Source organism: Natator depressus, chromosome 8 (genome assembly GCF_965152275.1).
Source record: "Natator depressus isolate rNatDep1 chromosome 8, rNatDep2.hap1, whole genome shotgun sequence".
Classification (NCBI taxonomy): Eukaryota; Metazoa; Chordata; order Testudines; family Cheloniidae; genus Natator; species Natator depressus.
In genome coordinates, this window is record NC_134241.1 from 81,952,049 (window position 1) to 81,968,411 (window position 16,363).

Consider the following 16,363-nt stretch of genomic DNA (forward strand, 5'->3'; position numbering starts at 1 on the left):
AGTTGGACATTGAAAAATATCTGCAGTTATTCTAAGTATTGTAGCTACTTAGATTATGGGTGCCCAAGACTTGGTTTCAAATGCTCAGCCTCATTTGCTCTTCGCAGAGTTTATGGCATGTGGTTATGGCAAAAAATAAAAAAAAAAAGTTAAAAACAAGTTTATTAAAAAACACATGAGAAATGCCATATAGAACATACTGAAACTGGAAATCTTTTAAATGCATGAACACAATATATAAGGATAACAATAGGCATAAGCAGTAGGTAGCAGTTCATTTTAAAACTTTTTTTCCCTTTGTAGTATCACTCCAGCTACTGTTCAGGTTCCCTGCTTGTTTAGGACTGCAAATGAATATGATTTACACTATCATATGTGTCAGTTGTATGAAAGAGAAACTGTAGTTAAAAAATTGACAGTATCTTTTAGGAATGTGTTCCTTTGAAAAATTGAAGTGGGATTCTTCTGTGCAAAGGCTCATTAAAAAAAGGCTAACTAAATTAACCCCAACTCTCATAATCCACCTTTCTACAGAAAATCATTTATATGATGTTGCTGAACACCCTGTTATAACCTAAATTACCCAGAGCAGGTAACTAGAAGATTTCCACAGGTAAATGAATGATTGCTAATAAGAGTAATATTTTCTTCTTATAAAGAAAAATAAATCTTCCCTTAAGAATGTCATTATTAAAGCACTGTGGCATGTTTTTAAAACCTAAGTTATGAAAGTAAGTCTGCAAGGCAATTATATGACCAAAATCATACTGCAACCAAGGGAACCAGCCCTATAGCATGTTATAATACTAGACTCAATTACTGAGAGCTCTCTCCTTCCCCTATATATGTGTTTTCACCTTAAGGGCTAGGAAAGTCATGTTTCTATTCACAAAGGAACTTATCCAAGCCCACTAAATTGATGGAAAGACTTCCACTGGCTTAAATGAACTTTGGGTCAGGCCCAAAAAGTTTCCTCAGAATCCTTTAGCCGGGAGCTGGGTTTTGTCCCTTCTCTCTTATGGAAGTGGTAGATGGTTCAGCCCTTGAATTCTACAGATGTCCTGAGATCGGCATGATCTTGAAGTGTGTGTGTGTGTGTGTGTAAGCCAAGTGCCTTTATTTACACCGTTCCACAGGCAGCCTTCCACAAAAGGACAGCATGGCTCCTTCTAGAGCCAAGATACCATGTCGTCCTGCCAATGGTTGGACTGAAATCCATCCCTAGGGAATGGGTGTTAGCACCGATTAGTAGTATTCCCCAGCTGGATTTCTGAAGGGAGCATGTCACAGTGTGGCTACACCTTTCCCCAGAGCCATGTGTTCTCCCCTAACGCTTCAGTACAGTCCTCACAAAATCTGGGGCAGCTGGGAGAAGGCTCACACTCTTTTGTGGGTTCAGGAGCTCTACAAACAGATTTAGCTAGCCTTTGCTGTGTGAAATGGAAGGTAGCATGTGGGCCTTCATATCTAAATGGAGTCAGTTAATGCTTTAGTCTCTTTAAATATCTGTGGATATTACATGAGCGTATTTCTACTAAGAATTCTGACTTCTGGTATTAGTGGGTAGCATCACATAGATAATCTAGAGATACATGAAATAAAGTACTTGGATGCTCAAGTACTTTATTAGAAATATGTGCACTGAGCTTTTGCAAAATGATTACATTTTACATGTAAGCAAAATACTGAATAAACTCTCTGATTAGGAAGATCTAAAGTAAGATACAGTGAGTGGTTTTCCCTGTATGTTTTACTGCAAGAGTCACCCGCGTGACTTGTATTTAACCATTCTCTTCTCATGCAGCATTACAGTATTCCCTCCCTCCACCCCACAAAAGAAAATGAATATTCCACAAATGGATATAGATTGCACTTTTACAGCATGAACTTGCCAGTCTTCTGCATTTTCAGTGTCCTGCTGAAACAGTGTTAACACAGTCCATTCCTTTATGAAACAGGAAGATTTCTCCTAAGTACTTCTTTTGATGCTGGAGGAATATTGTCTGGGAAATTTACTTCAAATTCTATAATTAAGTCGCCACGTTGGTCGGGATTTTTGGGAAATGGCAACCCATATCCTATAATTCTTCTCCTCATCCCAGGCTTTACAACCTCATTTACTGTCATAGGTATGGTTCTTCCTTCTATTGTTGGCACGGTGACCGAGGTGCCACATAAAGCCTAAAATAAATAGTTCATATCATGAGAAAAAGGCAACCATTAAAAACTTATTTGTACTGAAAACTGAATTTTCAGATTACAGAATTAGAAAAAGATGATATTGTGAATACATGGATTATTTTGCATAACTGAAGAGAACTGTCAAAACTGAAAGACAATAACTTATGTAGCTCCCTTTAGAAGGGGATGCTTGTTTTATTACCAATGTTCTCTCCAATATCAAAACAGTTGTCAGTGCCCCAGAATAACATCTAAAGCAGTCAGGAAAGGGTTTACTCCCTGGTACCGCATCCTAAACATCAACAGATAACGCCGTGATCAGTACAAACAGAACAAATACGCTCAGTACTCCCACTGTCTTCTGCTCATGAATCTCTACCAAACAAGCAGCATCTCAGCTGTCATTAGAAATTCAGAGTCCTAGCTCCATTGCGCTGCGGGTTACATAGAGTATTTATTCATTGTAAGACTCTTGCAACACTTGTTTTGCTCATACTTTGCTTTTTAAAATTATTTTAGGGCTAGTGTCTGACATTTACGTTGAGCCTTTTTGATAGAGCTGGGCAAAAAAAAAATGTGGCTAAGATTTTTTTGTTGGTTAAAAAAAAAAAAAAAAAAAGGCATTTTCCGGTGTCCCAAACCAGTTTGCGAATTTTGATTGAATTCAATGAATAGTTTTGGCCCAGAAAAAAAAAAAAAAACCTCAAACAATTTGAAATGTTTCATTTTGAAATGGCATTTTGAATTCAAATTTGGCCAATTTAAAAAAAAAAAAAAAAAAAAAAGCAGGGGAGGAGGGTTGGAAAACCACCTGAAATGGCTGACCCAAAAACGTTTTGTTTTGAATTGACCAAAACGTTTTGGTCAATTCAAAATGAACATTTTGAAAACAAAAATGGTTTTGGTTTTAAATCAAATGGGATTTTCTTTTCCCTCCTAGATTTTTTGGTTTGATCTCCAAACCAAAAAAAAAAATCCATTATTTGCTCAACTCTGCTATCAATCTTCACAGTGTCCTTTTATGTGCACATTTGTGATGTTCAAATTAAAGTAAATATTAAAATACAAACCAAGAATTTACCTTCTCTGTATCAAGATATAATTTCTTGGCAAAAACAAAAACAAAAACTAAGCACTTTGTTTTTTAATAGAGATAATTCCCACTAATCTCCTGTTTTATCTAAATACTTATGCATTTAATACTGTACTTCTGGCCTGCAAGGATTGCTTTTGTTTTCCACCTACTCTATGTACTTAATCTGTGCTGACAAAACTCAGTGGAAGAATTATGATATTTATGCAGAAACCACATTACATACTGCTTTTCCTCTTGTATTATGTGGTTCATCTCATGAAAAATCTAAAAAAATATATATTTTTTTAAAGTTCAGAATACAGGCAGACTTTCTTTGCATGTCCTCTGCACATTGCTTGAGATTTGTTTATTCTCACTATTCCTTAATGCTACATTTTTAAAAATACAGACTTGATTCATTTTGGGGAAAATCAATTCCTTTAACTGTCTTCAAACACTAAAGAAAACACTCTCCAATCTCTTATTTTTGTTCCTGAAAGCAAAACTACTTTGGTCTTTGGAGTGCATTTAAAAAAAAAAAAAAAGATATGAACTTACTTTTATCATCACATATAACTCCCATAACACCTGCTCACAATTTATCCTCATGAAATCCACCTCCATATATTCTAAAAGCACACTGAAACGTGTTGATATGAAAGGAAAGATATTTTGCAAGTTTGCTAAATTAAGCTCCATTGGTGAGCTGTGAAAATATTCTAGACGTGCGTTCTAGATGCTTTCTACTCCAGAAATGATAAGGAGGATATATCATAGCAGAAAGGAGTCCATTACATTGGATGCATTCATTATTACTCCAACCCAATCTGCATTTACATATAGAAAGCTATTGTACTTACTGTAGTACTAAAACTTAGAAAAATGGCAAATATGCTCTACTTTCCTTTCTCACAGATCATCCTGTATGCTGCCATAGACAAAACTTAACAACATATGATGCAGACCCCAGTAAAAAAGCCAATGATTCTGGTACTGATAACTATGCACTATATTTAGTCTGCTTAAATTGTATTAGCTAGAGAAATGGAGTGCTGAATGATGATAATTGCTACAGATTTATTTTCTGCAGTGTAGCCACAATACCATGCTAAGACAATTTCTTTTTATATTTCATTTGCGCCATCAACTAACACAAAACTTACCTCCCTCAAACTGATTTTAACAGGATAGATAATATTTGAACCATCTCTCTTGAAGAGCGAGTGACTTTTGTCTTTAATGACAAAAACAATATCGGCTGGAATAGTATTGGGTGTTTCATCTCCTTCTTTTGGGAAAGTGATTTTAGTGCCTTCTTTCCACCCTCTCTTGATCTCAATGGTGAGAATTTTGTCCTCCGTTCGGACACTTCTGCCATCTGGGTTCAGCCTTTTTCGGGAAATTCTCATCCTTTTTGTGCAGCCATGATATATCTCTTCCAATGATACTTTAAGTTCATGGATAATCGGGGGATCTTGTTTACGACGAGGCTGGCTACCAACTGTATTCCTCTCTCTTGGAAATCCATTCATGCTAAAACTAGTGAAAGATCCAAAAGGATCACCATCCACTTCCATGTCTTCAGTGTCTCTGCCACTAGGCATTCTTCTCCCAAAGAAGATCTCAAAAGGATTTGTGCCACCAAAAAATGCTGCAAATGTGGCATGTGGGTCACCATGGAAAGCGTATCGAAAGGTGCCACCCTGTCCATCGGGTCCTCCAGCTCCTCCTTTCAACCCTAATTGGGACACATGGGCAAGGTTAGGAAAGTCCATACTAGTTTTCAATCCTGGTACTTATTAACAACATAAAGAGTAAAATACAGTTTTGTCTTGAGTCACAAATACTGAAAGGACTTGTAGTAGTTTAACAACTGCACAAACATAGAACAGTAAGCAGAGATTGAAGGGCTCCTCTTTAAAGAGACCTCACCCTACTTGCCAGTGGACTGTAGAGTAGCAACTACTCATCATCATACAACCTGGAGTAATTCTGAAGATTTAGAATCGTTTCCTAAAAAAAGATGCCCTATCAGCAGCAAATCTATTTAATAATTGGTCACTCATTGGAATGACTGGATTGTAAATAATGTTTTAATAGTGGGCTGAAAATGATGAGTGTTCTCTGTCTGCATGATCTTAAAGACCATATTCCCATGTAATTTTTTTAACTAAGGATCTGCTCAATGGGACTAGGGTTAAGCCCTTTAAGGCCACTATAGGTATGGAATATATAAAGTTGTATTATATTTAAAGCTTCAAATATGCTCTGTTTCTAATCAGACTAGGCCAATTTCTGTGCTCTTGAGATCAATGGGATTGCACAGGGTGTAAGTCAGACAGAGTGGGTCAAATTCTGTGCTATTTTAGGAAACTACCATAAATCAACAGCTAGCCATAAAGCACATTGGTATGAATGGATAACAGAAAGCATAATCCCCTTCTATTGTTTTGGAAACAGGACTTCACCAAGTCTGAGATAATGGAAACACTGTGTTTTGCTTTGTTTCTTGGGGGGTTATAATCTGGGAATGGAGAGGAAAGAGAAAGTTGAAAGGAGTGCAGCAAACCAGAAAAGTGAGGCCACATTTTTGTTTATTAAAAGCTATTTTCCATCAGTAGCAACCCAGCATTAAAAACCTCCCAGAAACAGTAAATGTTACATTTGTACTATGTGGCAGAGTTAATATTGTAGAAACTTTGACTTTCAAAATTTCTGACTTCTTTGGGTGCTTGATTTCTCAACTTTAATGCTGCATTAACTAGTTTTTGTATTTAATTTCCTTGAAGTTTTCAAAGTCAAACAATAGTAAACAGAAAAAAGTTAAAAAGGCAGGCTCCTTTATTAGTTAGAAATTTTCAGTTGTGTTTATCAAATACTCTAAGCTAGTGGTTCTTGACCTTTTCCAGACTGCACCCGCATGTTACGAACAGAAAAAGCCCCCACTCCCATCTAGTGATGAAGAAAGGGAGGTGCTTGTGACCCCCGGAAACTTTTTTGGGGGAGGAGACTGTGACCCCCAGTTTGAGAACCTATGCTCTAGATACTTTATGAGATTAAAGAGAGACTTTAGAGGTAAAGAAGCTTTGCTATCTCTAACCACCAAACTCATCCTATCACTTCCTTAGTAAAAATTCCCATTCTCCACTCCTCTTCCCAGGCCATCCAAGATTTTACTCCCCCACAAAAACACAAAACAAAAAAACCCATCATCATCTCTAGGAGTCCTTTATAGTTCAATCTCCTTTCTCAATTAATTGACTACTATTTCTCTTTCTCTTCTTCATATTGGTTGTCCCCATTCTTCCCAGTGTGCGATCTTCCTTCCACTTCCTTCAGGTGACAGTTTTCTCATGCCCAGCTTTCATTTACCAAAGTCCCCAGCACCCACCCAGTTACCTTCTACCTCTACTCTGTGGCTCCAGACTATACCTCACGCAACAAACAGTTCTTTTCTACCTCCCTTCCCTAGCTAATGACCTCCATATACTTCTTCCTACTGGTTAATTCCCTCTCCCACTCTCACCCTGATTCCTCAGACCTTGCTTAAGAGGTTTTAAGGCCAAAGGCACTCAGTCCTTAAGGAGGCCTTCAGTTCTAAATACTTAAGCATCTCAGCAACACTTAACCACTAAGCTGCCTCCTAGGATTAAGGTAGCTCTGCACTATATGCAACCATTTTCCTTCTAGGGCCCTTAAGCAGTTATGGATTTAGTCTTATGCTAAAGCATAAGGGAGGGATAGCTCAGTGGTTTGAGCATTGGCCTGCTAAACCCAGGGCTGAGTGTTCAATCCTTGAGGGGGCCATTTAGAGATCTGGGGCAAAAATTGGGGATTGGTCTTGCTTTGAGCAGGGGGGTTGGACTAGATGACCTCTTGAGGTCCCTTCCAACCCTAATATTCTATGATAAAGCAGTTCAGCATGCATCCTACTTTCTAATCCATGTTAGAGACAGATCTTTTAAAAGAAAAGCTGAATTCAAACTATTCATAAACCATGCATAAATTTTTAATGCTAGGTCCTCAGCTGCAGCTGATTAGCATATAGTGCAGCTCAAATGGAGAAGTGAGAGTCAGATAAGGCAACTTCCTAACATATCTTTGGGAGACCATATTGAATTAAGTGTATAAATGGTTTATGTATCTTTGTGGGCCAGGGACTGTATGCACTCCACAGTGGGGAGGATTACCACAATTCCTCCAGGAAGTAAAAACAGTAGGGGATGATTAAGGCAAATCACTCAGGTTCTAACACCTCAAGAGAAGTACCACCTCCTGTGGAGGCTCACATATTCTGGTTCAAACTGGATTCTCCAGTGATCAAGAGACAAAGAAAGGACTTGTAGATAAATAACCTGAACTTAAATTGATGCAGGGCCATTGTTCTGGTTCCTGCTCTAAAGACTGATATGACCTTGTAACAAGGAGGAAAAAACAGTTGTGGGGTTTGAAGACCTAACACCTGTGCTGAGTTGGGGGTGGGTGACCTCTGGTAAGATTTTTAGCACATGGGAATGTTTTTATATGCTTTCTCTGTAATGCTTCTACCTTAAGAATAAATGTGCTTGCTTGGAAGAAGCTGTGTAGTAACTTGTAACTGCAGGCCAAATATTGGTCACAGCCCTCAGAGAAAAAGCAAAGCACAGGCCATGGCCTTCTAGGCTGGGGATATCACAGTGTAGATCAGGGAGATGTGCATCCTTAAAAATCCCACTCCCTTCTGACTGAGGCATGGATCTGTGCCCAGGAGAAGTGATGGCTGAGAGTGAAACCTTTAAGGACCAAGAAGGGTGAGTTACCCTAAAACTGTGGCAGAGGGCAAAAGTGGCCTGTGCATCCTCTTGATCCTGGGCCCAAGTCAGTTGCCTAGCACAACACAGACCATCCTGAAAGGATGTTGTTGGACCATTGGCGGTTGGCAAGAGATCAATATGGCAGCCAAGTATCAGCTAAGTATAAAGGAGGCCAGTCACTCCCTCTACACTGGCATCAGGGAAAGAGTCAGCGTAGGAGTTCCTCAGTTGGTGCTACAGCTACACTGGGGTGATCCTCCCATGTAATGCTGACTTTAGGGCCACTTTCCACCAGTGGCACAGCACAAAGCAGCAACCCATAGGCCTTAGCATTTACTATTTCCCAATTCAAAAACCCCAAACTGATCTTCTTCAAAAATGTATTGTTTTTCTTTCTCTAAAAAGGACTCTAAAACAAGACAAGTGTCCAACTTTAACAAATACATTTAATACAGATATGAGGAATGGATTTTTAATATTTGTTTAATTCCAGGATGACTGAACTGATTTTACTCAAATTAAAAAGTTAAACAAATTTGGATTAAACCCAAGCACAAAAAGTTTGAGCCCTAAAGGAATGTTTTGATAAAGTTCTGAACAACTGCAGAGGGGGCATTAGAATGGAAATGGCATCTCAATCATAACTCTAGTTTTGCTATGGCAAATGCTACACTAAACATTTTTCAAATTTTTTTTTTTTTAAATGAAGTACTGGTACTGTCAAACAAATGCATGACAAACTGTGTCATGTGATTAGTGGAATGATACTTCCTAGAATAGATACTGAATAGTTTTTGCTGAAAGTACATCAGGTTCCATGGTTGTAAAACAATCACAGAGCTTTACAACTACTGACTACATTCTGGACAACAATGACAGAGCTTAGGCAGCCACTCAGGCGACAAGGGATATTTCCAGACACATAGCTGCAGGAACTTGTCAATACTTTTGTTAATATTATGCCTAAAATAAACAGAAGTACATGCTTTGAGCCTCTGCTTCAGGTATGCAATGCCACACTGCCAAAGGCTACACTGCTTTATATGCCTTGCCCTCCACTCTTAGGAGAATCTGACTAATGATATTTTTAGGAGGGGGTTAGGAAGTGCTACTGCACTGGAATGGAATGAGTATTACCTACGCTGTAGATTAATTAAGTACTTGCATATAGGAAAGAAGAACAAACAGAGCTAAAGGGAAAAAAGCAGTAAGGCAAAAAGATTAAGGGCAAGATTTTTACAGCTATTTAGGCATTGCTGCACTTAGCATTGCAATGCCTAATTGATTTAGGAGCCCAAGACTCATTTCCAAAAGGGCTTGGGAATTTAGGAGCCTAAATCCCATTAACAGTCAAGTGCTTAAACCCCTTTTGAAAATGAGACTTAGGCATTACAATGCTGAGCGCAGCAATGATGGAATACTTTATAAATCTGGGCCTAATACCAAAGGAGATGCATGAGCCCTTAGTATTCCCAAATAATAGAATCGGGTCAGGTATCAGAGTCTTAGGAATGACATGAGAACCTGTGGAAACATCAGTAAAGACTTGTAGTTCCAGAATTCTCTCATTTCACAGTGGAACAAGAGACTATGGAATTTGCCTCATTTATAGAAGTTAAAGTTTGCAAAGAAGCAATGATCAGTGACAGCACCACACATGTTGATAAAGGGCCAGATATCTTGCATAGCACTTACTTCGCAATTAGTGCTACTTGTCAATGAGACTACTGATGGAGTAGTGTGCAACTCAGCCTGAGTAAAATTATCAGAATCTGGCCCCAAATGAATGTTAACGATTAAATGAGCCTACCTAGTTTCTGTGGGCAGTGCTTAACCAGTTTAGAGTCTCAAATAGCATGTAAAAAGTAACTGCTGAATCCTAAAAATGGTGGGGAACCATCGCAATTGATGATTAAAAAAGAAAGAGCTTCCTGTTTAAGTAACCATTTTAGGCTATATAATATTTCTGGGGCCTCATCCCTTTGGCACGTTATTACTGTTTACAGTTAAACTAAAAAATTGTTCTGGTATTTCATGACATCAGGCAAATACTTTCCTCTACGGGCAAGAAGCCAAGGCCAACTAAGGACTGGACACCTGGACTCCTGCTCAATAGAGGGATTATCCTGTCTTGTTTTGTACAAGCAAATTATCCTTTATGAAAAGTTTGAGAGATATATATTATTCAAAGAGGCGCTCGGTCTCTATGTAACATTTTGATGGCTATCTCAAAAAGCGCAGGGGCAAAAATAAATAAAATGCATCCAGCTATTTATGGGTCATAGACAAATCTTTATTTCATTAAAAAAGTTCTATAAGATGGATTTGGGATCTTTTTAATTTTTTTTTTAAATAAAGAAAATTGAATTAAGCATGGTTCTAAACTCTGAAGGATACACTATACATGATTATATATATTTATTAACATATAAGTCTCTGTAATTACCATATATCAGTCTCCAGAAGAAAACAGTCATTGTCCAAATCAGTACATGCATGGATAAATACACAAACTTTCTTCTTGTCTTGTGGCATTCAACACAACTAAGTGTCCACTGTAAGAGTGTAGCACAGATAGATACTGAGTAAGAGAAATACTTACCTTCCTCCCCAAACTGATCATAAATGTCTCTCTTTTTGGGATCACTCAGGACTTCATAGGCTTCTGCAACCTCTTTGAATTTTTCCTCTGCGTGGGAGGATTTGTTCTTATCCGGATGCCATTTAAGGGCTTGCTTTCGGTAAGCCTTTTTGATATCTTCTTCAGAAGCCCCTTTTTCAATTCCCAAAATTGAATAATAATCTTTTCCCATTCTGAGTGTTGTTAGATGAATTTTAGTTTCCTTTGATATGAAGAAACCAGTGTTCTGTGTCTGAGTAATGCAGTGATACTGGGGGGAAAAAATAGCACAAATCAGCAAAGCTGTTGGTACTCTGAGCAGTGGGTAGACTGCTTACCCTTATTTGATTCCCTCCCCTGTTGCTCATTTATAGATAAATATACACAGTGGTAGAGAGACAGCCCTCTCCAGAGCCCTCCCATTTATACTACGTGTCTCCGCTCTTTCTAGAACAGCAAATGCTACAGAACGTCATTTCCCAGACTGCTCAGAGCCAAAACATTCTCTGCACAGCTGTTTCCTCTGCCTTCCAATTAACTGTTCAATTTCCATTTCTCTCTTTTGAGTGATAAATAAGTTCTGTATCTTACTATCAGACTCCGGAACCTGTAGGTCAGTGGTCTCCAACCTTTTTACACCCAAGATCACTTTTTGAATCTAAGGGCAACCCAGAATTTCCCCGCCCCTTCCCCGAGGCCCCGCCCTGCTCACTCCTTCCCCCTTCTCTCCCTGGGTCGCTCACTCTTCCAAACCCTCACTCACTTTCACTAGGCTGGAGCAGGGATTTGGGAGGGGGTGTGGGCTCTGGGCTGGGGCCGAGGGGTTTGCAGTTTGAGAAGGGGCTCCGGGCTAAGCCTGGAGCAGGGGGTTGGAGTGCAAGCTTTAGGAGGGAGTTTGGGCGCAGGAGGGGGTACAGGGTGCTGGCTCTGGGGGGGGGGGCAGGGCTGGAGCAGACGGTTGGGGTGCAGGAGGGGGTTTGGGGTGCTGGCTCCAGGAGGGGACTCAGGGCTCAGGTGCAGCCTCCCGCCAGGCAGCACTTACCTCTACCTCCGGTGTCTCCCGGTTGGTGGCGGGCGCAGCGAGGCTAAGGCAAGCTCCCTACTTACCCTGGCCCCACATCGCTCCCGGAAGGGGCCAACGCACCCCTACACCCCTGGGGTGGGGTGGAGGGCACGTGGTTCCATGTGCTGCCCCTCTCTGCAAGCACCGCCCCCGCAGCTCTCCTGGCTAATGGGAAGCTGCGGGGGCGGTGCTTGTAGGCAGGCACACTGAAGGAGATCCTTGCCCCCCCCCACCTCCAGGGCTGCAGTGGCGACTTCTGGGAGAGGTGTGGAGCCGGGGTTGGCAGGGAGTCTGCCTTAGTGATAGCCACGCTGCACTTCCGCCGGACATTGCGATCACCTGGGAGATCCTCTAGGATCGACCAATCAATCACGAACGACCGGTTGGTGACCACTGCTGTAGGTCATTGGTCTGAATCCAGACCACGTCAGGGGGCACTGAAAACCAAGCTGTCTTACAGTTATAAAACCGCCTATGGAAATGAGTTGGAAATTTCAATTCCTGACGTGCACTCTAATCCATTTAGGTTCTTATGCCATGTAAGAATGCACAGCTGCTAAGGTGACAAACTACCAACATAAACTGGCACCCGTTTTGTAGAGATTAAAAGCACATTTAAAATTCACGATAAAATCAAACTTTTCAGTAGCCTGATTTCACTTCATTACAAGCCCAAATTAATCGATTTCCACCCAATACACAGGATTCCAGACTGAGTCAATCTGATAAAGTACTACTTTATTGCCAGTTAGGTAGTAAGCACAACAAAGTGTAACAATGATACAACTTGATGCATTACTGGTTTAAAACATCACATGCAGAAACTGGCCACATTCCTTTCCATATGTTACACTGTACAATATAAGCAGTAGAATACTAGTTTCAACAAGATGCTGATACAAGTCTAAGTACAATAATTAATAGAGACTTCTGAGACAAAGCCATTTGATTTTTGATAAGTAAACAAGTTAAAGTTGGGATAGATACCCAATCACTTCATACGATGATTTACGTAAAGCAGGGATACTCAGACTGACGCTCTGGATCTGCAAGTGGCTCTGTAATGTGTCTCCTGTGGCTCTTTGCAGCACACGATATTAAAACACTGTGTGATTTAATTATTAACCAGTCTAAATTATTAACCAATCAGGATACTTTTACCATGTTATTAACCAATTGTAGTTGATAAAATAATAATATTTGGTCAGTCATTTTGCTGTGAGAATTATATAAACTAAACATTTCCCATCATACTGTTTAAATATGAATTTATAGTACTATAGTAAAGGAAACAATAAATTCACCTACTGTGGCTTGTTTGGGTATTGCTGATTACTAATTTGGCTCCTGAATCACTGAGGTCTGAGTATCACTGATGTAAAGTTTTAACTTTCAACTCTGTCTCACACCCTGCAGAAGGGTGGGTATCAAGTTACAGCCTGCAAGCCAGCATATTCAAGATCTCATTTGGCTCTTAGCTGGGTATTAGGTCAAGAAGTTGTAACCATCTGGTCAAAAAGGCTATAGATTTAAGAGTGATTACTATAATTTTAGGAAAAATATTTCTTTTTAACATTTGTTCTAGTGAAAGGAAAGGCCAGTTTTAGTCCTAGCTAAAAATTACACACGAGAGACAAATAGCTTTCCATATATTGTGTTAATTAATTGTTCCCCTTTCTACTTTATTGTGTTCAGACGTCCTGTCTCTCTGCTACAAATGTCAATACTGGACTGTTTTATAGTGCACTCAGCAATACCTGTGGGGAACTTCTGCACACCAATGCTCAACTTAGAGATGGTATACCTCAGAGGTTTAGATGGTATACGTCAGAACCTGCATCTCCTCCACAGATCTTCTCAGACCTATCAGTTATGGTTAGAGCTGGCCAGAAAAGGAAATTTTTTTCCCCCCATCGGGGAAAAAGCTCTTATTCAAAGTTTCCAGTTGGGAAATAATTTTTCTGTGGGAACATACAAAAAAATTAACAATATGGAAAACTCTACATTTCCTTACCTTTACAGTTTTCCAACTTTTACCAGTGGAAAACAGAAGGAAAAGATGAAAAATATTCCCCTCACACACTCTTCAACATTCTGTTTTCCAAATTGGGAAAGTCAAAGTGTGACTGTGTGTTACTTTCTCATTGATTTTGTTTTGTCTGCTCCCCTTTTTTCTTGGGGAAAAAAGGAAAAACCTACAATGGCACGCAAATTCTCACACTTTTTGTGGGGGGTTGGGAGGGATGGAAATAAAAAATTAGAATTGAAACAAATTTCATGGAGGGGGGAAAATGTAAAAAATTAGAACAGTTTTTAACAGAAAAATCATTTGACAAAACTCCATTTTTGACAAAAAAAATGTAAAACAAAAAAAGTTTTGACCAGCTCTGCTTATGATCCTGGTTCTGAGAATGCCTGAGGATACTGGGAATCAGAACCACCTGCCTCTTTGCCCCCCAGGACTAGCTTGCATCACTGGAACCTGCAGTAGTCTAGAGCAGTGGTTCTCAAAGCCGGTCCACCGCTTGTTCGGGGAAAGCCCCTGGCGGGCCGGGCCGGTTTGTTTACCTGCCGCGTCTGCAGGTTCAGACGATCGCGGCTCCCACTGGCCACAGTTCGCTGCTCCAGGCCAATGGGGGCTGCGGGAAGCAGCGCGGGCCCAGGAACATGCTGGCCGTCCTTCCCGCAGCCCCCATTGACCTGGAGTGGCGAACCGTGGCCAGTGGGAGCCGCGATCGTCTGAACCTGCAGAGGCGGCAGGTAAACAAACTGGCCCGGCCCGCCAGGGGCTTTCCCCGAACAAGCGGCGGACCGGCTTTGAGAACCACTTGTCTAGATTGAGCAGTCACAGTGTTCAGGTCCACCCACCCTTTTTACTGCCAGCATCAGTCATCCTAGTGGCTGTAAGAGAAGGAACTGCCATCAACCTCCCAAGAAACAGAGAACTAGTTATGGTCCATCACTGTTTCCCCACCATGTCCTTCTCCAAGTGAGACTTGGAAGACATCATCAGGCCTTAACAAGAGCTCCTTTTTAATAGTGTCATTCCTATCTAGTTCCAGGATCCTTGAATGGGTGAGAGGGGTTACATTTCATTATATTTTGCCGACAATATTTTTATAATGCCTGATGCACAGCATGGCTTACATGGTTTTTGTTTGTTTTAAATTAATAAAAAAATACTCTCCCCCACACCATTTATCGTCAAGTTATCTTTAGAAATGTTCTAGGATTCCAAGCTAACAAAAAAAACCCAAATTGATGCTAAGCCGAATATACAGTCCTAAACTAAAACATTTTGCACTTCTGTAGTGCTGGGGTCTCATAACAAAGCACTGTGCTGCAAAGAGTAGGCACAACAAAGGCCAGACTATAAGCTTTATGCTGAATTTTCATTATTAGATTAGTTCAGAACAGAATTTTCCTATACTGAAAGGTAGAGTTTATTTTTTGCATTTAGGTTTCCATGGGCAGTACATTAGGTAATGTTTTTATTACATCCAGAAATGTGTTACAATAATTTAGGTTCAGAGGGTGACTGTTTTCCGTTATTCTAATTCCTAACTAAACCGGCAACAAAAGTTAGTCTAGAAAACATTGAACAAATGACAACAAATGCTATCAATGAGACCCAAGAAGTTTAGTTTTGTTGCATATATAAGGCACATGTTGTCAGGGCAAAAAACAGTTACAGGATAAACTAACAATCTGAGGCCTCACACTTAATGAAAAGTAGCCCTTCAAAATTAAGCAGTCTAAAATGATTAGGGGACTGGAACACATGACTTATGAAGAGAGGCTGAGGGAACTGGGATTGTTTAGTCTGCGGAAGAGAAGAATGAGGCGGGATTTGATAGCTGCTTTCAACTACCTGAAAGGGGGTTCCAAAGACGATGGATCTAGACTGTTCTCAGTGGTAGCTGATGACAGAACAAGGAGTAATGGTCTCAAGTTGCAGTGGGGGAGGTTTAGGTTGGATATTAGGAAAAACTTTTTCACTAGGAGGGTGGTGAAACACTGGAATGCGTTACCTAGGGAGGTGGTGTGTCATAAATATAAAGGGAAGGGTAAACCCCTTTAAAATCCCTCCTGGCCAGAGGAAATCTCCTCTCACCTGTAAAGGGTTAAGAAGCTAAAGGTAACCTCGCTGGCACCTGACCAAAATGACCAATGAGGAGACAAGATACTTTCAAAAGCTGGGAGGAGGGAGAGAAACAAAGGGTATGTGGGTCTGTCTATATTTTGTCTTTGCCGGGGATAGACCAGGAATGAAGCCTTAGAACTTTTAGTAAGTAATCTAGCTAGGTACGTGTTAGATTATGATTTCTTTAAATGGCTGAGAAAAGAATTGTGCTGAATAGAATAACTATTTCTGTCTGTGTATCTTTTTTGTAACTTAAGGTTTTTGCCTAGAGGGGTTCTCTATGTTTTGAATCTAATTACCCTGCAAGGTATCTACCATCCTGATTTTACAGGGGGGATTTTTTTTTTATTTCTATTTACTTCTATTTCTATTAAAAAGTCTTCTTGTAAGAAAACTGAATGCTTTTTCATTGTTCTCAGATCCAAGGGTTTGGGTCTGTGGTCACCTATGCAAATTGGTGAGGCTTTTTATCCAACATTTCCCTGGA

The 16,363-nt window shown here is 40.1% G+C and overlaps 1 protein-coding gene across 3 annotated transcripts in view; it reads right to left on the reverse strand.

Annotated features, from left to right (window-relative positions):
* Nucleotides 1–172: 172 nt before the first annotated feature.
* DNAJB4 (DnaJ heat shock protein family (Hsp40) member B4) overlaps nt 173–16,363 on the reverse strand; it is a 50,969-nt gene continuing 34,778 nt past the window's right edge. For 2 of the 3 annotated variants that reach the window (XM_074961480.1, XM_074961479.1), the window contains exons 2-4: nt 10,652–10,940; nt 4,420–4,994; nt 173–2,181 (exon numbers count right to left, since the gene is read on the reverse strand). In XM_074961480.1, coding sequence (XP_074817581.1) covers nt 1,948–2,181; nt 4,420–4,994; nt 10,652–10,862 — 1,020 coding nt within the window. In that variant the 5' untranslated portion in view covers nt 10,863–10,940 and the 3' untranslated portion in view covers nt 173–1,947. Of the gene's footprint in view, nt 2,182–4,419; nt 4,995–10,651; nt 10,941–11,260; nt 11,315–16,363 lie in introns of those variants that run through there. The other variant, XM_074961481.1, reaches the window with a different exon arrangement.